General features: G+C 35.6%; 1 protein-coding gene across 2 annotated transcripts in view; it reads right to left on the bottom strand.

Annotated features, from left to right (window-relative positions):
* Rnf115 (ring finger protein 115) overlaps window positions 1-24,406 on the bottom strand; it is a 97,499-nt gene that overhangs the window by 36,484 nt on the left and 36,609 nt on the right. For both annotated transcript variants that reach the window (XM_047543494.1, XM_047543503.1), the window contains one exon: window positions 7,557-7,768. In XM_047543494.1, coding sequence (XP_047399450.1) covers window positions 7,557-7,768 — 212 coding nt within the window. The remainder of the gene's footprint in view (window positions 1-7,556; window positions 7,769-24,406) is intronic.

The raw sequence follows: 24,406 nt of genomic DNA, 5'->3' as shown, positions 1-24,406 counted from the left end.
GGATGTGGGTTTACTGGAACTCTCATGTACAGCTGGCAAGAATGCAAAAAAGGACAGTTGGCAGTTTATTGTAAGGTAAATACCTACCTACCATATAATTCAGCATTCTTACTTCTATGCAGTTACACAAGAGAAATGATGACATAGACTCACACAAAACCCTGTATGTAAATATTTTCATTAGTTTTATTCATAGTCACTAAAAAGTAGAGACAGCCAAATGTCTATTCATTGAATAGATGAGCAAATTATAATACAACAATCTATACCATGAAAACTATTTCTCAGTAAAAAGAATGAACTACTGATACAGGCAACAACATAGATGAATCTCAAAATATATTATGCTAATGAACAAAAATCAAACTCAAAAGCTACAAATTTGATTTCTTTGATAGAGTACTTGGGGCAAGCAAAACTATAAGAACAGTCTGGGGTGGGGAAGGCATTAGGTAAATAGGGTAGTTTTATGATGAAATATTCTGTATCTTGAATGTAACTGTCCAGATTCCTAGCACTGTAAAATTAAATAAAGCTGATTTCTACTGTTAAAAAATAAACAGGTGACTCTTTAAAGAGAAACATTAAATGATAATAATAATGACAAAACACAATAAAATTCATTAAGAAATTAAGTGATTGAAATGTAGGGAAAAAACTAAGTTAGAAAGTCAAAACCTCTTAGCTGATGACACCCACAAAATGGGGAATGTCCATAGTTAATTTTTTTTGGGGGGGTGGGGTTACCAGGGATTGAACTCGGGGGCATTTGACCAGAGAGCCATATCCCCAGTCCTATTTTGTATTTTATTTAGAGACAAGGTCTCATTGAGTTGCTTAGTGAGCCTCACTTTTGCTGAGGCTGGCTTTGAACTCACAGCTCTCCTGTCTCAGCCTCCCCAGCCACTGGGATGGCAGGTGTGTGCCACCACGACCAGCATAGTTAATGTATTTTATAAGCAATAGTAAAATAAAGGAACTTCAAAGATTGCTAAAACATTGTTTAAAATGAAATAAAATTTAATTCTCTAGTACAATTAATCTGAAACAGCATTTTTTTTTTTTTCGTTTTGAGGGCTGAGTGGCACTTTACCACTAAGATATATCCTAGATCCTTTTTATTTGTATTTTGATAGCATCTTGCTAAGTTGCTGAGACAAAGGGCTCCAATTTGTTATTTTCCTGCATTACCATGCAAGTAGCTAATAAAAGAGCTAATTGGCAGATATTGTGGCTGGCTGACCCTAAATCCACTCTCAATACCCCTTTCCCTTGCCACTTCCTATTATAAAAGATAGAAAAGCTAATACATGATCTCTAAGCTTTCCTATGGATGGGGGCAGGGAGCCCAATGAGTGGCATTTTGGTAGGGAGTATAAATGGGGCAGTAGAAAAGTTCATCCTTTCCTTAAAAAAAAAATGGTATCAGTAGATGATATTACCCTTTCTTCCTGTCTAAGGTCTGAAGGCAAAAAGCGTGAGGGACTGACTAAGAGAATTAGAGAGATCTAACTGATACGGTTGAGACACTAAACTAACCTGTTTTGGGTAAGAAAAAAAATAATCTTTTTAAGAGCCAGATGTGGTGGCCCCCACCTGTAAGCCCAGTGACTCGGGAGGCTGAGGCAAGAGGATTCCAAGTTCAAGGTCAGCCTGGACAACAGCAAGACTCTGTCTCAAAATAAAAACTAAAAAGGGGTGGGGATGGAGCTCAGTGGTAAAAGCACCTCTGGATTCAATCTCTAGTACCACAAAAGCAAACAAAAGACAAAAAGTAAAAAACTCAAAAAAAACTTTTTTTATGGCACCGTTAAATCACGTTATGTTATTTGCATGTTACTAAGGTAATGTGATTATCCATAAAAGGCATCTAAAAACAGGCAGTTTAAGTCTTTCTCCTACTCTGCTATTAATCAAAGGAACAATGTAATAGTACAGTAAACTATTATTTCCTATAGAATAAAAGAGGGAAAACAACCAAGAAAGATGATTCAAGCTAATATGTTCACATTGGTACTTTATTAGTCTAATAAGAATTTTTTTGGGGGGGTACCAGGTAGTGAATCCAGGGATACTTAATCACTGAGCCACATCCCTGGCCCTTTTTATTTTTAAATTTTAAAACAGAGTCTTGCTAAGTTGCTTAGAGCCTCAGTAAATTGCTGAGATTGGCCTTGAACTTGTGATCCTTCTGCCTCAGCCTCCTGAACCACTGGGATAACAGGCATGTACCACTGCACCTGGCTGATAAGACATTTTTGTGCAAAAGATTTTACAATTCGATCTTTATCTACTTTAGTTGTACCTAGATCAGCTTAAGAGCATTGTGAGAAGAGTATATGTAGTCTAAAAAATTCTAAGCATTTCAGAAATGTTAGTTACTTTCTCCTTTTCTCTTTGATTACAAAAAGGATATAAGGCTGTCTAAGAACATTCATACTATATTGCATTTTTAACATTCATACAGTAAGAAAAGACAAAGAAGAAATTCTCCCCATTCTCCTTTGGCAACTAAAAAGGATCTTTTTGAAAATATTTTTTGCCCACAAAAGGAACCCTATCTGATAACAGAAATTTCATTTGTTATCAGCTAATAAATTATTAGCTAATAAAGAAAGACGACCTGATCACCTTACTTGGACAGTCTGACTCTCTTACTAATTTAAGGGCTATGAACAAGGACTATTGTCTAAAATGTTTAGATAACAATTACTCTGGCCAAATTGGGATTATTTGAGCAACAAAACAAATAATGAGGGCTGGAGTTGTGGCTCAGTGGTATAGTGCTTGCCTGGCATGCATGAGGCACCAGGTTTGATCCCCAGCACCACATAAAAAAACTAAATAAAGAAAATAAAGGTATTGTGTCCATCTATAACTAAAAATATTTTTTAAACGACAAAGAAAAAAACAAATAATTATTTTTAAAAAGCTATGAATTCATACTAAAATAAATAAAGTAGATCAGCGAGAAGAGAAAGCTCTTCTTACAAAAAAACAAAAACAAAAAAAATATAAATCTGGGGAAGAAATTATAGAAGTGGAAATAAATGTAACTGAAACAGAAACAAATGTAAAGTTATTTCACAGCTATTATAGTAATAATTCAGGAAATGGAGACTAAAAGTATTAGATGAAAAACTATTAGAGAACCCTAGATAATGTATTAATTATAAAGGAGAAAAGATATCTTTATAAGGGGAGGGGAGACTTCTGACATCTTGTGCCCTCTGTTGGGATTTACTGAGAATACACCACCACTGTATTGTTGCTGGGATTAAAAGGATTCACTACCATATTCAGTCTATCTGATATTCTTGCCCACATATTTAATCTGAATGAAGAAACAATAAGACAAATCCAAATTAATGGCCATCCTAAGGGAGTGGGTTATCTAGCAAGGATCCTTAAAAATTAACACTTATCAGCTACTGTAGTTTGGAACTGGAATATCCCCCAAAGGCCCATGTGCTAAAAGGCTTGGTCCTCAGGTTGGTGCTACTAGAACGTGGTAAAACTTTAAGAGGTGGAACCTAGTAAAAGACAGTTAGGTCATTGGAACTTGCTCTTGAAAGGGATGTTGGAACCCTGGCTCCTTCCTATCTTTCTTTCTTTGCTTTGCTGTTACCATGAGGTAAACAGGCCACCTCTGCTGCATATTCATACCATGAGATCCCGCCACGGGTCCAAAGTAGCGAGGTTAATCAACCATGGACTAAAATCTCTGACACCATGAAGCAAAAATAAACCTTTCCTCATTTGAAGTTGATTTATCTCAGGTATTTGTTACAGCAGCAGAAAGCTAACTAGTAAACCAGGGGACAGCATAAAACAAACCCCCTAGTCACCAATTAGTATTAACAATTAGACACATGAGCAAATAACTGTGCAAATGATTCTAGCCTCTAGCCTATAAGTCTCTCAGATATCAGACAGCAGAGACAAAACATCTCTCATATCATGTCTGAATTCCTAAGCCCAAAGAAAATGAGATAATATACAATTGTTATTGTTTTAAATCATACGGTTTATAGTAACATCTATTGTTATGCAAAACAGATAACTAATACAGGCTCTAATAAAGCAGAAATCTCAATTTCCTCAACAGTACCTACCTCACAGGTTTGTTGGGAACGTTAAATGAGCTAAGAGAATGTTCAGAATAATGTGCTAAATGAATGGTAGGTAGCTAGTAAGCAGCTTCAACTTGAATAGTTAGAATTATGGTACAGAAATACATAAAGTACTTTGGGGAATACAAAGGAAAGGTATTTGATTCAGTCCTGGAGAGTAAGAGGAGGTTTTCCTAGAATCATTGGACAACTGATTTAATAGGGTTAAGAAAGCAACAGAGGTATTTCTAGCTGAGAAAACAGATTAAGCAAAGGTGAAAAAGCACTAAACAGTATGGTACATGTAAAACAAACAAACAAACAAAAACACCTAAGTCTGGTACTGGTAGAATAAAAGAAAAACAGGAGACAGGAAACAAGGTTGTAGAGGTTGGGAGGATCCCAAAACATAGAGGGCCCTATATATGAAGTTATGGCCCCATAACCATTTTTAAACAAGGAAGTGATACAGATTTTAAAATTTAGGTGGAAATTTCTGCAATAGTAATATGGAACTAGATTTAACAATGGTACCACCATGAATCTGAGAGTCTTTAGTATATAGGTAACTATGAGAACTATGAGAGGACTTGAGAATGACCACAGATAGCTTATATAACAGTGATTTTATCCTCAGGGGAGGTTTCTGTTGTCGTAACTGGAACAGAAGGTGGGGAGTTATTAAGATTATACAAGAGGGAGCCAGGGATACTGCTAAATATCCTAAAACAATACACGGGAGAGCCCCACAAGGATTATCCCATTCAAAATGTCAACAGTCCTAAAGTTGAGAAATTAAGAGGAAAAGCAGAATAAAGGAAAACCAATACTTTAAAGCACTCACAATAAGAGTCAGGGCTGGGAGTGTAGCTCAGTGGTAGAGCACATACTTAGCATGCACAATGTCCTGGATTTACTCCTCAGCACCATTAATAATAATAATAACAATAATAAGAAAAGTCAACAAAGAGGTAAATCAAGAAAACGTACGGGCTGGGGAGATAGCTCAGTCGGTAGAGTGCTTGTGTTGCAAGCACAAGTCCCTGGGTTCGATCCCCAGCACCGCAAAAAAAAAAAAAAAAAAAAAAAAAGAAAGAAAAAGAAAAAAGAAAATGCACTATCAGAGAAGTCAGAGCAATACAGAATTTCAAGGGGGAAGAAAAAGACCAAAAAAGTTGAATTCAGTGAACTAGATAAAGGTTTTAAATTATCTGCTGGGTCTGCCAATTAAAAAGTAACAAGGACTTTAGTGAAAGGAGGGCCAGACTATAACAGGTAAAGGAATAATGGGAGATGAAAAAGTATACAAAGTAAATGTCGATGTCTCTTAAGAAATTTTATTGGAAAGGGCAGAGACTGGGCAGCAACTATAGTAGTAATTCTCAACCCTGGCTGTAATAAGAATAATCTCAGGAACTTTTAAAAATTATAAATGCCTGGACCTCACCCAAGAGTTCATGGAGATGGGACCCTGTATCAGTATTTTAAAAAAATATCCTCAGTGACATTAATGCAAGGCCAGGTTTGAAAAATCACAAAACTCAAGATTAAAAAGGGAAGTCAAGGAGCATAAAAGGGGAAAAGTAAGCAGGAAAAGAAAAAAGGATGAAAGAAAATCGCAGAAGAAATAGGTAAGGAACAGGTCAGGGACATGGGCTGATGGGCTTGCCTTAAAAAAAAAAGAAAGGATGCCTCATCTCAGGAGACTGAGGGAGAAATGAATGTTGACATAGAGAAGCTGGACACAGAGATTTGAGGAGTTCATGCATAAGGCCCCAATTTTCAAACTAGAGAAGATAAGTCAGTTCCTGAAAATTAGCTATTGGATAGGAAATCTAGATAGTGAAATTTGGTGACATTTAAAAATGTCTGCTGAGGTAATGCAAAACAAAAGACTAATCAAAAGCATGGCAAGTCTAATGGAGATTAAATACGCCTTCCTATCTGCAGGGGTATCAGTGAACACATTTGATTCTCTTCCAGCAGGGCTTAAGCATCCACTACCAGAGGAGCAACAAGAAGTGGACCACAGCACTGATCAAAACTTGGTGGTTTAGTGGGTGGGAGAGGAAAAAAAAGCATGTATGAGTTTAGATGAATTTTAGTTGAGAGGTCCAACAATGTGGATACAAATAGGCACAGAAAGAAACACAATTTATAAGCAGTTTAACTAGCATAGATTTACCACTAGGTACCATAAGCTATTCAAATAGTCTAAGATTCACAGATGCTTGTCCTACCCAATCCCATAAATCAGATTTCCTATATCTGTACTTGTTCTAAGAAAGAATCTGCATCTAAATGAAATGCACAAAACATAACAGTTGGAGAGATATGTGATAAAGCAAGTGCAGTAAAATGTTAATAATACAGTCTAGAAGGTGGAAAAGGGGAAGGGTTGTAGGTTCTAGAACAGCACTGTCCAATGGGTCTTTCTGAAATGATGGAAATGTTTTGTAAATGGTGTTATCAAATAGGTAACTACTAGAGCTATATGTGACCACTGAGTCCTTTAAGTGTGACTAATAGGAATGGGGAATTTTTAATTTTATTAACTCTCCATAAATTTAAATTTAAATTGACATAACCATGTGTGGCTAGTGGCTACTGTGTTAGCATATTGCTAGACCACACAACCCTAGGTTCAAGTCCTTGGATTCACCACTGGCTGTTACTTTATTTCTCTAAGTCTTAAATTTTTTCTTATATAAAATGAAAACAGCAACAGCACTTATTACTTTATACAGATTAAATGAGATAAAGCAGATAAAGCATGAAGCACAGCCCTGGGCACAAAGGAAACGCTTAAAATTAATGTTTAGGGCTTGGGTTGTGGCTCAGTGATAGAGCACTTGCCTAGCATGTGTGAGGCACTGGGTTCAATTCTCAGCACCACATATAAAAAGCCCACTGACAACTTCAAGAAGTAAAAATTTTTTGAAAAATTAATGTTTATTATTCTACTTCTAAATAGTGTCCATGCAATCAAGAACACGATCTGTTTTCTCTCCACTCTTTCCCCAGTGCCTAGTACAGTGTCCCATACATAAGGCACTCAATAGACATTTGCTGCATGTTATTTCAGTCATAAGACCTTACATTTATTCCTATTAAATTTCATATGAAGTCCATTGTTTTAATTTGTTGACCTCTAGTACAGATCTTTGAATCCTAATGTTATCCAATATATTTGATGTGCCTGTTAGTGTCTTCTGAAATTTTGATAAATATATCATCTATATATGTACCTGAAATATTAATAGACCTATAATTTTAGTTTTTTCACCCTGAAGTTTATTGCCCTTCATTAACTGATACTAGCTAAATACATTAAACTTAGCTTTATTTTCATCGTTTTATGCACAAAGATAGTAAAGATCAGATTATGCCAGTATGTCCTTCATTGAGACTACCCTTAAAGAGAACTTAAAAACAACTACTCACCCTTCAATAGCTGGAGATCTGTCAGGACGAGTACTTCCTTGAGACCTGTATCTCCGAGTCATTGGCAGCCGTGGAGGCCTGCTTGGTCCCCAGAAATCAGTGTGAGTTTGGTGACTCCTCTCATTGGCTCTATTACCTTGGTCCAGTGGATTGCTACTTAGAAATGGTCTAAAATCTTGGAAAAACATCGTGTGATCCAAATGGTCCCAGAGCTAGTAAAAACCAAAAATAAATCACATTAGGAAAAGGGAAGAAATAACAAAAACAGAGAAGAATAACTTTTAAAACTTTGAAATTCAGCAACTCCTAAATATTGAAATATGTTTCTTGGGTTTCAGGGAAGAGAAACGAGAGTTCTTTAAGGGGCACACATAAGGGCACAAAACCCTAAAAATTGAAAAAATTTATTTTATTCATGAAGAAACAAGTAAGTCAATGGGTGGCCTCACTCATATCCATCCATATCCCTCTGACTAGTTTCCCCTTCAGAAATATAAATACAACTGAAAGTATCCTAGACTTCTTTCCTAAGCATAATCAACCATTTATATCAACATTATAACCTGCATTTTGTCATAAATGATATCCACATTCAAAGATTTAAATAAAATGAATGTACTTATACACTTGGGGGGGGGGGAGGCAGCATCACCACAAAATGAAAAATGTCCATAAAAAACTTCTCTTGACTTGACACCTGCATCAGAGAGGGGTTATGTCAAAACTGCACCAAAGCAGTGCAAGAATGTCTAATAAGTGCATTCTGTGGTACACATTTTTATCAATAAAAGGGATTTGGAGGGGTTATTAGGTTTGGTGGAACAATCACTAAGCAAAGGATAAATAGGGGGAAAAATCACCTTAAAATAATTAAAGCTTTATCTATCTGTACACCAGATATCTCAAAAGATCTACAGAATACTACTTACTGTACTCCATCCACAAAGTATGTAACACTGGACATACTAATCCATTTCTTTGTTTTAAAGTTTTAAATTAAGTCATGTGCAGTGGCACATGCCTGTAATCCCAGAGGCTCAAGAGGCTAAAGACAGGAGGATCACACACAAGTTCAAGGCCAGTCTCAGCAACTTAGCAAGGCCCTAAGCAACTTAATGAGACACTGTCTCAAAATAAACAAAAAGGACTGGGGATGTAGCTCAGTGGTAAAGCACTCCTGGGTTAAATCTCCAGTATAAAGGAAGTAAGTTAGTTAGTTTTAAGTTAAATGGAAGAACTTATTATTTAGTGTAAATATAATAAATAACAAGGACAGAAAACTCCTCAGCGCATGACGTCAGGTCTTAAATTCCTCAGAACCTCTCTATTCTAAACTTTGTCTTCCAGAGACTCTCTCATTAATAACAGGTTCCTAACTCAGAGAAAGGGTTAGCAACCCAGTAGCACATTAAGCTGAGATGATTACAGATCCTACTCCATTCTCTGTCTACCATTTAATAATTTGCTACATCAACTCTCGGAAGTTATGGAGTCTGATAGGTTTTACAATGTTATTTTTTTTTTTTAATTTTCCAGTATACAATTTGTTTCTTGATTTTCAAAGATAATTTCCTTCCTTTTTAGGTTTCTATTGTGCAATATTCTGACAAGCACTTGATGTCGTAGTACAGTTGTTTTTGGTTTGGGGCTTTGATTTTCTTCCTCTAGTTTTTAACAATCTGGTGAAATGTTTGGATTTGATATGTAAGACCAATAGGAGAGTTTATTTTAAATGCCTGTTTTTGTGGGAGGTTTTGGGGGGTACCAGGGATTGAACTCAGGGGCACTCAACCACTAAGCCACATCTCCAGCCTTATTTTGTATTTTATTTAGAGACATTGAGTTGTTTAGCGCCTCACTTTTGCTGAGGCTGGCTTTGAACTTTCCATCCTCCTGCCTCAGCCTTCCAAGCTGCTGGGATTACAGGCATGTGCGACTGTGCCCAGCTAAAATGCATACTCTTTGGCCCTAAACCAGCTAGTAAATTTAAAAGGTTGTGGAAGCCTTAAAGATTACCTTTAACACTTCCTATACAGTAAGTCTATTATTAATGAATCCTATCAGCTACTGTTTATCTGCATATATCTTGATGAGTTCTTCATTCCTGAAGGGCAGTTTTGCCAGATTTAGAGTTCTTCATAGTTTTTTAAATCTTTTAGTTAGCTTTCAGTTAAGTGTTTAACTGGTTGTGGTAACTCTCTGTTTTCCAGAGTTCTGATAAACTTGATTCTGATAGGTTTTTTGTTGTTTTTGCTAAGGAAGGACCCCCAGAAGGTCCCCACTTTGCCATTTTCACGGACATCATCTTTCACTGTGCCTTTACTTCGCGTTCTCTGATACTAATAAGGCTAAATATCTTTTTGTACATTCATCAGTCAATCATATTTCATATCGTTCATGTCCTTTGTTCACTTTTCTATTTAATGGATTTTCCAATTGACGTGTAGCAGTTCTTTATATATTCTGGATACTGATCTTTTGTTAGCTACATATGTGCAATTCTCCCAATTGTGATTTCTTTTTTTTCCTGGAAGCTCCCAAAGTTTAATTTTAATGTAGTACAAATCCCTCATGATTTGTGCTCTGAAGATTTAAAGAATCCTTCCCCAGCGCAAAGTCATTAAAAATCTTCCTCCAGAGGGCTGGGGATGTACCTCAGTAGTAGAGCGCTTGCCTAGTGTACACAGTGCCCTTGGTTTGATCCCCAGCATCACACAGAAACAAACAACAAAAAAAAAACTGTACTATATGTTCTTCAAGTAAGTTTTAAAGACTTGTCATAAATACCTAAGTCTTCAGTCTACTAATTTTTTATAAGATATAAGGATCCAATTTAATTTGTTTCAAATATAATTAATTATCTCAACACCTTTTATCAAATAATTCATCCTTTCTTTGCTGATCTGCAGTGCCACATCTATCATATCAAATTTGTATATGTACCTGGTTCTGTTTTGCGGTCTTTTAATAGGGCCCATTGATCTGCAGAGGTACCATAGTCTTAATTATTATAAGCCTTATAATAAATTTTAGTATCTTACAGATCAATTCTCTCCACCATATAATTTTCAAGACCATCTATCATTTTTCAACTTTCATATTTATTTTAAATTAGCCTGGTAAGCTCCCCATGCAAACTCTATTGGAACATTTACTTTTTTATGTGTGTGTGGTGCTGGGGATTTGAACCCAGGGCCTTGTGCTTGCGAGGCAAGCACTCTACCAACTGAGCTATATCCCCAGCCCCGGGACATTTACTTTTAATGCAATGAATATATATATCCTGTTAACAAACATCATTAACATCATCTGGGAACTTATTAGGAAAGCAGAATCTCAGACTCCACCCAGTGTATCTGCATCATAAATTGATTCATGTGCACATTAAAATTTGTGAGGCACTGTTATAGATTATTTTGAAGGCAATGAACATTTTTATAATATCAAGTCTTCCCATCCAAGCTCCACTCAACCCCAATTTATTCAGGACTTCTTTTAATAGTTATATCTTTCAACATTTTTGTACCCTTCTCCATAAAGGTCTTGCTGCTAGATAATATTACTTTGATTCTTTTTTTTTTAATTTGGTGTTTTAACAGTTAATTGCTATTAAGGAAAATGCAACTGGTTTTTGTACTGACTTTAATTTACAGAAAATTTGTTGAACTCCTAATAATTCTAATAATTTGCCTACGCAGAACACCCAAAAAACATACATAATCATATCATCTAAGAAAAACAATAATTTGTTTCCTTCCCAACCCTTATGTTTTCATTTCTTCTTATGTAATTGCAATTCAATATTGAAAGGAAACAATGATAGCAGGCACCTTGTTCCTGATTTTAAAGAGAATAGGCCTGATCATCAAATACTATGTTTTGTACTACTATTATGTTTTGTAAATACCCCTTTATCAGATAAAAACAAGTTTCCTCCTAATCCTAGTTTATTAAGAATGTTTAGCATGAATGAACAATGAATTTAATCAAATACTTTTTCTGTATCTATTTAGATAATTATGGTTTTTCATTTTTATCTGTAAAATTATATTAACAGTTTTTCAATTAATACAATCTTGAATTCTCAATTTGGTTTATGATACATTACTGGATTCTACATTTGCTCTTTTGAGTGAATTTCTACATCTATTCCTTCAGAATACCGCCCTTGTCTGGCTTTGGTACCAGGTTATAAGGGTCTCATAAAATGTGCTGGAAAGCATTCCTTCTCTTTCATATTAGCATCCTGTGGCACAAAAATAGAATTATTGGGCATAAGCATTTTGCTAGGCAGTACTAAACTACCCTCCAAACATCTATACTCATTTATACTCCTACCAGAGTACAACAGCTTACATTCTGCAGTATTCTGGCCAACATTGGTAAAATGTTTTTAAAATGCTAATACACAATCTGAAATTTTTTTACATAGTAAAAACATGAATACAATTTCTCTAAATACTATGAGGTAAAGCACCTTTTCATTTTAACTGCCATTGTACTATTTACGCCAGACTTATTTCCCTTTCTTTCCTAGTGAGTCTCAATCTGTAATAGATCACTTGTTTCTTGAATGAAAAGTGGTCTAGAATGTAAAGTTCTTAATCCAAAATCCAAAGTAAATGTGACATTAAATACCCAACTATATTTGCCATCCACAAGTGAAAAAGTATGAATGGACTCCTTCACATTCTAACCCACTAAGGTAAACTACAGGAAGAAATCTATCCAAATAAATAAAGTTCCACACTTGCTTACAGGAAAAAAAAAAAAATTCTCAACATAGCCATTATTTTCATTATAACTAAGAAACAACTTTAAAATTTAAATTTTGACTAGAAGAAGAGCTAAGCAACAAGTTCATACTTTGAATAATCTGCTTTGATAACTACGTTTTTTGGATGACTGTAAGTTGACATCACACCTCATAATATGAAAAGATTTTAAAGACCCAATCTTAGAAGCAGTTTCAACATCAGCCTGAGGCATTTGCAGTCTATTTGGAAACTGCAAATTAGTACAAACTAATAGTAACAGTCAATGTATTTGTGATCTTTTTTATCCCCAAATAATAGTGCACCCTGACCATAGAACACAGGATAAAAGAATACATCTCACAAATTTATATCAAATCAATGCTAAGGATAAGAATAGCTTCAGATCAAAAAAAGGACAGCTTTAGTTCATTTGTCTCTGAGCAGACATAGACAAACATAAGAGAAAAAAAACAGTTCATCAACAAAACTGGGTATTCAGGACACAACTTATGTAAGTAAAAACTAATAGGGAATACTATTATAGAGTTTCAGTGAAACAGCCAAAAGAATTATGTAGATGGTTTATTTGACAATTTTTGTTTTGAAAAATCAAAAAAGTTACTCTGAACAGAGGTAAAAAGATAATATTTCTGATTGCAATATAGAAAAACAGTATGGACAATACCTTCCCATTAGCAGAATTTGTTCTGAACCAACTATGATCAAGTCACTCTTCTTAAAATATTAAGGTCTGTTCCTCAAAAAGTTAAACAGTTACCTATGATCTGGTAATTTCACTGTTAGTTATATAACCAAGAGAACTGAAAACATATTGCACAAAACTTATGGAAAATATTCACAACAGCATTATTCATAATAGCCATAGAGTATAAACAAATGTCCATCAACTGATGACATTTTGTATAAACAAAATGCAGGATATCAATAAAATCTAATATTCTACAGCCATAAGAAAGAATGAAGTACTGATGCATGCTACAACATAAATAAACCTTAAAAATATTATTCTAAGTAGAAAAGAGTCACAAAAGATCACATATTGTATGATTTCATTTATATCAAATGTCCTATTTATAGGCAAACCAACAGAAACAGAAAAAAGAGATTGGCAGTTTCCTAGGGTGAAGGAATTATGGAGAAATGAGAAATGAGTACAAATGGGTACAAGATGAAAAAGTACTAGAATTAGTAGTAATGAGTGTATAAGTTGGTGAAGTTACTAAAATTGCTGAACTGTACATTTTAAAAGAGTAAAGTACACGGCATGTGAATTTTAAAATAGTACTGTCTATGCAGGCACAGTGGCACATCACCTGTAATCTCAGTGACTCAGGAGGTTGAGGCAGGAGGATTCTAAGTTGGAGGCCGACCTCAGCAACTTAGTGAGATCCTCTCTCAAAATAAAAAATTAAAAAAGGGCTTGCGATGTGTAGAGTGGTAAAATGCCCCTTGTTCAATCCCCAATACCCGCCTCCCTGCCACAAAAACCCCACAAAACTACAGTCTATTAAGATGAATCAACCAAAGGTAAATAACTTCAAATTATTAACCTTAGAAATGCAATTTCAAACACATGCACAGGCTATTTGATTAAAAACGTTAAATCAAGATAAGGAACATATCCATTACCCCAAATATTTCCTAGTGTTCCTCTGTAATCTCTTTCTCCTGTCCCTCTCTACTTCCAAGCAACAATTGATGGTTCTGTGGTTTGTATTTTCAGTGAAGGGAATGATGTTGCAGTTCTTCTTTATTTTCTGGTTTCTTTTACTCAGTTAATTATTTTTAGATTAATTCATACTTTTATATGTATCAATGATTTTGTCATTTTATTACTGAGCAATAAGTATTTCATAGTATGGCTATATCACGATTTGTTGATTCATCCACCTGTTGATAGGATTTGGGTTGCTTCTAGTTTCCATTACAAATAAAGTTACTGTGAACGTTTGTATATACATACTTTTTTTTTTCCCCTCTTCTCTGGGGGAGTAAATACCTAGAGTGCAATGGCTGGATCATACATATGCATATTTACCTTTTTCAAAAGTTAATGTGCTTTCCAAAGTGGTTGTACCATTTTTATATTTCAATTTCAGTTGTTTCCACAGCCTTGCCAACATTTAATATGGCCAGTCTTTTAAATTTCAGCTATTCTGATAGATGTGCAGTAGTATTTCATTGTGTTTTCTTTTAAAGTTTTTCAACCACACTCACTCACTCATATAAATATTTGAAAACAAATACATCTGCCCTCCCTTTCTGTATCTTTGGTATAATTTATCATAGTTTTAATAAACAAATACTATAAATATCCATAAGAGAATTTTAAAATATAAAAAAGGGGCTAATAAATAGACAAATATATCAACTACTGAAAGTACTACCTATTTTTTTAAAAGATTAAGCCACTGATTTGCAACTTTTATTAAAGCAAATTCCATCTATTAAAAACAAGATAATTGGGGCTGGGGAGATAGCTCAGCTGGTAGAGTGCTTGCCTTGCAAGCACAAGGCCCTGAGTTCGATCCCCAGTACCGCAAAAAAAAAAAAAAAAAAAAAGATAATTTAGCCAGGTGTGGTGGTGTAGCCTGTAATCCCAGAAGCTCAGGAGGTTGAGGCAGGAGGATGGAAAGTTCAAAGCTAGCAAAAAAAGCAAGGCACTAAGCAACTCAGTGAGACCCTGTCTCTAAATAAAATACCAAATAGGGCTGGGGATGTGGCTCAGTGGTTGAGTGCCCCTGAGTTCAATCCTTGGTACCAAAAAACAAAAACCCAAAGTAATTTGTAACTTGATTTCAACTTTTTTTTTTAATAATAATTGAATTTTTACATAAAAATTTGAAAACTTCAACTAAAGAATAAAACATTCAGACACCAACATCAACAAACGAACAATGACAGCATATCAATTTACATTAGTACTGTGATCCAGGATACACTTTCCATTTAAAACATTTTAATCACACTTCTGTATTGCAGAGTTAACTTATAGTGTGAGTTCTTTTTTTTTATTGTAAACAAATGGGGTACAACTTGTTTCTCTGTTTGTACATGAAGTAGAGGCATACCATTTGTATAATCATACATTTCCACAGGGTAATGGTGTTTGATTCATTCTGTTATTTTTTCCTTCCCCCCCAACCCCTCCTGCCCATCTTTCCCCTCTATACAGTCCCTCTTTCCTCCATTCTTGCCTCCCTCCCACCCCCCATTATGTATCATCATCCGCTTATCAGAGAGATCATTCGTCCTTTGGTTTTTTTGAGATTGGCTTATCTTACTTAGCACGATATTCTCCAATTTCATCCATTTGCCTGCAGATGCCATAATTTTATTATTCTTTATGGCTGAGTAATATTCCATTGTGTGTGTGTATATATATATATATATATACACACACACACCACAGTTTCTTTATCCATTCATCAATTGAGGGGTATCTAGGTGATTCCACAATCTGGCTATTGTGAATTGAGCAGCTATGAACACTGATGTGGCTGCATCACTGTAGTATGCTGATTTTAAGTTCTTTGGGTATAGGCCAAGGAGTGGGATAGCTGGGTCAAATGGTGGTTCCATTTCAAGTTTTCTAAGGAATCTCCACACTGCTTTCCAGAGTGGCTGCACTAATTTGCATCCCCACCAGCAACGTATGAGTGTACCTTTTTCCCCACATCCTCTCCAACACCTATTGTTGCTTGTATTCTTGATAATCACAGTTCTAATTGGGGTGAGATGGTAGTTTTGATTTGCATTTCTCTATTACTAAAGATGTTGAACATTTTTTCATGTATCTATTGATTGCTTGTAGATCTTCTTCTGTGAAGTGTCTGTTCATTTCTTTAGCCCATTAGTTGATTGGGTTATTTGTATTCTTGGTGTAGAGTTTTTTGAGTTCTTCATATATTCTGGAAATTAATGGCCATACTACCAAAAGTGCTATACAGATTCAATGCAATTCCAATTAAAATCCCTATGATGTACCTCACAGAAACAGAGCAAGCAATCATGAAATTCATCTGGAAGAATAGGAAACCCAGAATAGCTAAAGCAATCCTTAGCAAGAAGACTGAAGCAGGGAGTATCGCAACACCAGAACTTCAACTATGCTACAGAGCAATAGTAACAAAAATGGCACCAAAATAGACAGGTAGATCAATGGTACAGAATAGAGGACATGGACACAAACCCAAATAGTTTTCTCATACTAGACAAAGGAGCCAAAACATGCAATGGAGAAAAGATAGCCTCTTCGACAAATGGTGCTGGGAAAACTGGAAATCCATATGCAACAGAATGAAACTAAACCCCTATCTCTCCCTACACAAAACTCAGTTCAAAATGCATCAAGGACCTTGGAATCAGACCAGAGACCCTGCATCTTATAGAAGAAAAAGTAGGTCCAAATCTTCAACATGTTGGCTTAGGATCAGACTTCCTTAACAGGACTCCCACAACACAAGAAATAAAAGCAAGAATCAATAACTGGGATAGATTCAAACTAAAAAGTTTTCTCTCAGCAAAGGATACTATCAGCAATGTGAAGAGAGAGCCTACAGAGTGGGAGAAAATTTTTGCCACTCATAACATGAGTTCTTGATGAAGACAACACTAGACAGATGTTGCCTGATGCCTGGATAATGATGAATGTGATAAAAACAGTGAAACATATTAAGATACTTCTTTTCTTGAACTGTGAGGTCATCTATAAAGCAATGAAGGTCATAGTATAAAAAGATATCTGCTAAGGTAAAGTTATATTCTATAAAGTAGACTGTGGGAAGCCATTCTTATCTGGCAGAATTAGACTAGGTTAAGCCATGTGAGGCAGAGGACTGGCTTCTAGGAAATGATGGGAAGCATGTGGTGCTGCAGGGGAATAGTTCCTTGTCTCCTTCTGGAATTTCCCTCCTAAGAGAATGGCTTCCCTAACTCCACCCTATCCTGTCCATCACAGAAGAAGCTCCTCCCAGTCCTTTGCCTGTATATTATATACCCTTACCTGTCTATTATAAATAAAGGAGAGTTGGGTGACCCCATGTTGTTGTAAGAGGACAGAGCTGGTAGGCCAGACCCGTCATACCTACTCATAAAGAGAGTATTGGCTCTTGTGTGTTCATTGAGTAGGTAAGTTTTTGGGGTAATAGAAAATCCACCAACATCTCCTCCAGCAGTTAACCCTTTTCTCCTCCACGTGGGACATGGCAGAGGGGACTCCCACAGTAGACTTTATCTCAAGATACAAGTTAAGATTCTTCAACAGAGTATGGCTATCCTTATTATTGGAGTGTCTACTTGAGAGATCCTGTATTCTACCCACTGATGAACTGATGCTTTTTCTTCTGCAGTACTCTCCATCAAATACTTTTTTGTTGGCTTCCTTGACTATTGTAGTCAATTCTGTTAGGCTTGGACCATTGTTTGTTTGAAGAACTGGAATTTGTCACTCACCCTTGGCACAGTTTTTATTTCCCTTAGCCCTATTGACTGCAGCAGCTCTGTGGCTGCCACCATCTCCAGCACAGTTGGTAGGCATGGGTGGTCATTGTGGTTTTAATTTGCATTTCCCTAATGACTAATCACATCAAGTATTTATGTATATTTATTTGACATTTACACCTTTGGTGTATCAATATTGTCTTTTTTTTTTTTTTTTTTTTTTTTTTTTTTTTTTTTTTGGTGCTGGGGATTGAACCCAGGGCCTCGTGCTTGCAAGGCAAACATTCTACCAACTGAGCTATATCCCCAGTCCCCATTTACACCTATGATGAAGCAAATTGTTCAAATCTTTTGCCACTCTTCAGAACTGGGTAGATTTCTTATTATTCCATTTTAAGAGTTCTTTATAAAGCTCTTTAGATAGTCCTTCACCAGATAAATGATTTTGTTTGTTTTCTGGCTTTTTTTCTTTTTTTTTTTTTTAAACTGGGGACTGAATGTAGGGGCAATTTTAGCCACTAAGCTAATATCCCCAGTCCTTTTTGAGACACAGACTCACTAAGTTTCTTAAGGCCTCACTAAGTTGCTGAGGCTGGTTTTGAACTTGTGTCAAGTCTCCTGAGTTGTTGGGATTACAAGCATGCACCACCATGCCAGGTAGACTAACGATTTTCAAATATTTTTTCCTAGTTTGTGATTGCCTTTTCATACTCAAAGAATAGTTGAAATTTTTTATTTTGATAAAGTCAAATTTATCAATTTGCTGTTTTATGGATCATGTTTTTGGTGAATATTTAAGAAATCTTTTAACTAGCCTAAATTCACAAAGGTTTCCTCCTTTTTTTTTTTTTACATATTTTATAGTTTTAGGTTTTATGATTCATCTTGAGTTAATTTATGTATATGCCTTAAAGTATTACTGAAGTTCATATTTTCGTACATACATAGCCAATTGTACCTTTTCATAAACAGATCATCTTTTTTCTCTTTGACTTTGTGCTTTATTCAAAACCAGTTGTTCACAGTGTATTAGTCTGTTTCTAGACTCTCTATTCTTTTTATCTACCTCAATGACAACACCACAGTCCTGGTTACTATAGCTTTATAAGTCTTTAGGTTAGGTAATGTTAATCTTCTAAACTTGATCATCTTCAATATTTTTTAAAATTTCAATTTACAACTGTTCATTGGTAATATATAGAAAAGTAATTTTTCTATATTTTTTGTATCCTACAATGTTGTTAAATTCACTAGTTCTAATAATTTTATAAATTCCAGTAAATTTTCTACACAGAAGAACACATCAACTGTAAATAAAGATAGCTTTATATCTTCCTTTCTAATCTAGATGCCACTTATATCTGTTTGTCTACCTAGCTGGTTGGTTAACTTTATTGCACCAGCTAAAACTAGTACAATGTGGAATAGAAGGGAGGTGGGTATCCTGGTCTTGTTCCTGATCTTAATTGATCTTAATCTTTTATCAATACCTATGACATTAGCTGTATGCTTTTAGTAGATGTCTTTTGTCAAATTAAGGCAGTTTTCATTTATTTCTAGCTTTGTTAGCATTTATCGAAAATGGATACTGAATTTTGTCAAATACTTTTTTTGTAACTATTGAGAATATCACATGGTTTTTATTTTTTAGTGCTAATATGGTGAATTAACAGTTGATTTTCCTTTCTTTTCTTTTTTGATACTGGAATTGAATACAGTAGTGCTCTACCACAGATCTACAATCCCCCACACCTTTTTAACTTTTTTTTTTTTTTGGTACTAAGAACTGAACCCAGGTACTTTACCACTGAGTTATATCCCCAGCTCTTTTTATTTTGGGACAGAGTCTAAGTAGCTTACAGCCTCACCAAACTGCTGAGACTGGCCTCAAACCTGAGATCCTCCTGCCTCAGCCTCCTGAGATGCTGGGATTACAGGCATGTGCCAAGGTACCCGGTAGCACACTGATTTTCAAATCTTGAACCAAACTTTCATTCTTGGGATTAAACCTGACCTGATCATAATGTATTGCCCTTTTTATATATTGTTGGGTTCTACTTGCTAAAATTTTGTTTGGCATTTTTGCTTCTATGTTCATGAGGAAATACTGGTCTGTAGTTTGCTTAGGTCTCTCAGGTTTTTAGGACCTAAATTACTTTTTATTTTTCAGATATTCTTTTTGAAAAGTCTTTGTACATAATTATTTACAAAGTCCACTAATGCAACAAAACCAACTTTAGGTCAATAAGTACATTTCAAAAAATAATTACATCAGTTTTATTATTTTCAGCATACCCTTTCACATTCAAAGCATCCCAGTTTGGAAGGTAAATTATATGATTATAATATTCTCACTATGGCTATAGAAGCACTAGACTACCATTGGAAGATGAACTAAATGGCATTGGAGTAGCTGCCCCAAACTCCTCTTTATTTTATTTTAAACTGCATATGAACCCATGAGTTGTTTTTGGAGAGCTAACCTTCAGTCAGGTTTCAGATACTAGAAACTAAAACCATATTTTCATCCAGAGAAAGGCAATAGTTTTTACTAGCAAACAAGTGCCAAGTGTAGGGATCCCATTTGCCATAGAAATAAAGCTTCCAGTTAGAAGTAAATGGAAGACTGAATAAAATTACTGCAACTAAAAGCTAAGAGTAAAATTTAGAAGATTTGTGCTTTAAAAGGTTTGTCTCTAGGAAATACATTTGTTCAATGAATTTAGGAAAAAAATTAGAATGATTTTTAAATAAGAAGTACTATTAGAATGACTATCAGAACAAGAGCAGTAGGATACTGAAAGTAAAACAAGTAGAGCTTGCCCTTGAATTGGCTCTGGGGTACCTAGACGGTAAGACTCAAAAGGTAAATGGAAATTAAGAGATTTGTAATAATTGGATGGGGAGAAAGGGCATTCAAAAAAATATCTCAAGACTACCTACCACCATAGCAAAATTTTCAATTTGGTAAGAACACCAAGTATTGAAATGCTATTCACACACAAAAAAGGGACGTATAGCCCCTCTACAGCATAATAATGTAAACATTGTGCCATAATTTCTTAAAAAGCATTTTATCCAAAATGAGTATAAATTTACAGTCCAGAGACTCTGGGTACCTGGCACTAACTCACCAGAAAACTGGCAGAGCTCACACCAAAAATAATTTTGTCTTTACCTTTTCCCCTTCAGTTACTATTTAATTTATGATAAGAGACAAGTATGATGGCATATGTCTGTAATCTCAGCTACTGGGGGGCTGAGGCAGGAGGATGGCAAGTTCAAGACTAGCCTGGACAACTCAGCAAGACTCTATCTCAAAATAAAAAGTGCTGGGGATGTAGTTCAGTGGTAGAGCATCTGCCTAGCATGTATAAGAGCCTTGGGCTCAACCACCGGTACTGAAAAAAAAAAAAACTGTGTTAAGGTTTTTGGCCTCAGTGTTATGATTTTGAACTTAGTATATACAGAATTATGGTAACATCATAGTTCTCTGAACACTACTGAAGAGCTCAGGAGTTTTATACATAATATTTCCAAACTAGATGTGAAACAGATACTGTGATATGTCATTTTAACTCCATAGTCTCTAAAAATGAGGCATAAAGGATTTGGCTGAATTAATTAGACCTAAAAGATACAATCTGGGATGTAACTAATCAAAGAACCCCAACTCTACCTGGCACCTGAATGCAAGCCCTATGGTGGAGACAGAAAAGTAGCACACAGGTAAAGGATAGTTTACCCAAAGAAAGATGGTTCGAACTTCAACTTTAAAAAAAAAAAAAAAAAAAAAAAAAAAAAAAGGTTAGCCAGGCATGGTGGCACACATCTGTAATCCCAGCAGCTCAGGAGGAAAGTTCAAAGCCAGTTTCAGCAATTTAGCAAGGCTCTAAGCAACTCAGTGAGACCCTGTCTCTAAATAAAATACAAAATAGGATTGAGGATGTAGCTCAGTGCTTGAGTGCCTCTGAGTTCAACCCTCAGTATCAAAAGAAAAAAAAAAAATTGTAAGCCAAAAACAGCACAATTTTATTTAGTTCAATTTAACTTACCCATACATTGTTCTTGATCACTTCTACAGGCAAGTTAAGATGACTACCACAGGTCCCAGGAGCACAAAGTACACAAATTAGTATGAAGAGGGTTTCATGAAGGTAGAAGCAAAACTGTCCTCAAAGATTACTGATCTCCTCTCACAACTACCATAGTCACTATTCCCAAACTCCTGTTCACTAGAGAGTTAAGTGATTAAACCTAAAGATTAAGGGAAAAGAATCAACACTTTTGACCTCTTCATTCATTTCTCAGTACTTTTCCTACCAGAGAATTAACGTAATCTGGTTGGTACATAACAAGAGCCTAATTTCTTCCAATTTACATTGGATGGAGTCCCAATGAATGAAGTTCTTTCATGTATTAGGAAGCTGCACAAATACAAAACAGGTGGTTCTGGATATGTGTGCCTGCTGTTTTGCAACCTCTAATTCTCAGGCAAGTCATCCTGTATCGACAGAATACCCATTTGGCCACAGTTCCACTGTGTTTTCCAATTCACTTGAAAAAAATTAAACTTTTATTGCATCTGTATGGCTGCTATGTTTTATTTCCCAAAATATTTCAGACTGAAGATGGAGAGAAGTATTATTGATGATCGGCCATCACATACAACTAGATGTGTATCATGGAATAATAGTTTAGTAAATGAAGTGTCAATACTAAAGAATATGAAGTCATAAAATATATATTCTTAATATATAAATAATAAATCATAAAATGTGTAACTATAGAAACACAAGAAAAAGTTGGGCACAGTGGCACAAGCCCAGAATTCCAGCAATTCAGGAGGTGAGGCAGAAAGATCATGAGTTCAAAGTCAGTCTCAGCAACTTAGACCCCGCCACCTGAAATTTTTGAAAAATTAAGGTTGAAATATTCATTAGCTTACGCCTTTCTGCCCGTGGATGCCATGGAAAAAGCATAGCTAAAGTCTTCCTACTGCTGTCATGCCTAAATCAGAGTCCCCTAAAGAGCCTAAACAGCAGTGGAAACTATTCATCAGGGATCTGAGCTTTGAAACAACTGACGAGAAGCCATTGTGAGCAATGGGGTACACTCACAGACTGTGTGGTAATGAGAGACCCTAAACAACAAGCACTCCAGGGGCTTTGACACTGTGGAGGAAGTGGATGCAGCCATGAATGCACCTCACAAGGTAGATGGAAGAGTTGTGGAACCAAAGAGAGCTGTCTCAAGAGAAGATTTTAAAAGACCAGAGGCCAATGTAACTGTGAAAAAGATCTTTGTTGGTGGCATTAAAGAAAACACTAAGAACATCACCTATGAGATTATTTTCAATAGTACAGGAAAACTGAAGCTATTGAAATCATGACTGACCAAGGCAGTAGAAAGAAGAGGGGCTTTGCTTTGGTAACTTTTGACAACCATGACTCTGTGGATAAGACTGTCATTCAGAAATACCATACTGTGAATGGCCACAACTGTAAAGTGAGGAAAAAGCCCTGTCGAAGCAAGAAATGGCTAGTGCTTCATCCTAGCCAAAGTGGTTGAAGTGGTTCTGGAAACTGTGGTGGTGGTCATGGAGGTAGTTTTTGTGAAAATGACAATTTTGGTCATGGAGGAAACTTCAGTGGTCACAATGGCTTTGGTGGCAGCCATGGTATTGGTGTATACGGTAGCAGCAGGAATGGCTACAACGGATTTGGTAATGATGGAAGCAAATTTGGAGGTAGCAGGAGCTATAATGATTTTGGCAATTATAACAATTAATCATCAAATTTTGGACCTATGGGGGGTGGAATACTGCCAAGAACCAAAGCTTAGCAGGAGAAGAAAGCCAGAGAAGTAACAGGGAAGCTATAGGTTTTAACAGATTTGTGAATTCAGTGAAGCACTGTGGTGGCAGGGCCTAGCTGCTACAAAGAAAACATGATTTAGACAATACTTAAGTGTATGGGCAAAAAAACTCAAGGACTATATTTATGACTAATTATGTAACAGGTTATTTTAATTTTTATTCTGTGGAAAGTGTAAAGCATTCCAATAAAGGGTTTTAATGCAGACTTTTTTTCCCCCTTGGCACCCATGCTGTTGATTTACTGAATAAATGTCTTTTTTTTAAAAAATAAATAAAACATTTTTTTAAATTAATTAAAAAGGGCTGAGAATGTGGTTCAGTGGTTAAGTCCCCCAGGTTCAAACCCTGATACCCCAGTCCCTGCAAAAACAGAAACACAAGAAAAGACTGATGACATAATACTAAGGAAACTTTTAAAGGCATAAATACAATATGGCACTCAATGATTGCAACTGAAAACAGTTATGAGGCACACAGAACAGAAATGAGAAGTATTACACCAAAGAAACAAAGAACGCGCTAAGACAGTAACGAGAATACGGGCATTTTTAATTCTTAAAAAACTCTTAATGACAAAACCTGAATGGAAATGTATTGAGAAAGAGTCTTAAAATATTTAAGACTCAGGATACTTTTAATACCTTTTTTATTGTCATTAAAATGCTGCTTATGTAACAAAAACAAATTTTATTTAAATAATCAGGTGGCTCAAAGCACTCTGCCTTCTTGTGCACACCTGGAAGCTTTTTTAT

This window comes from Sciurus carolinensis, chromosome 1, assembly GCF_902686445.1.
Source record: "Sciurus carolinensis chromosome 1, mSciCar1.2, whole genome shotgun sequence".
Classification (NCBI taxonomy): Eukaryota; Metazoa; Chordata; class Mammalia; order Rodentia; family Sciuridae; genus Sciurus; species Sciurus carolinensis.
The sequence above is the reverse complement of the archived record's forward strand: the minus strand, read 5'-3'. Positions and strand labels throughout refer to the sequence as shown.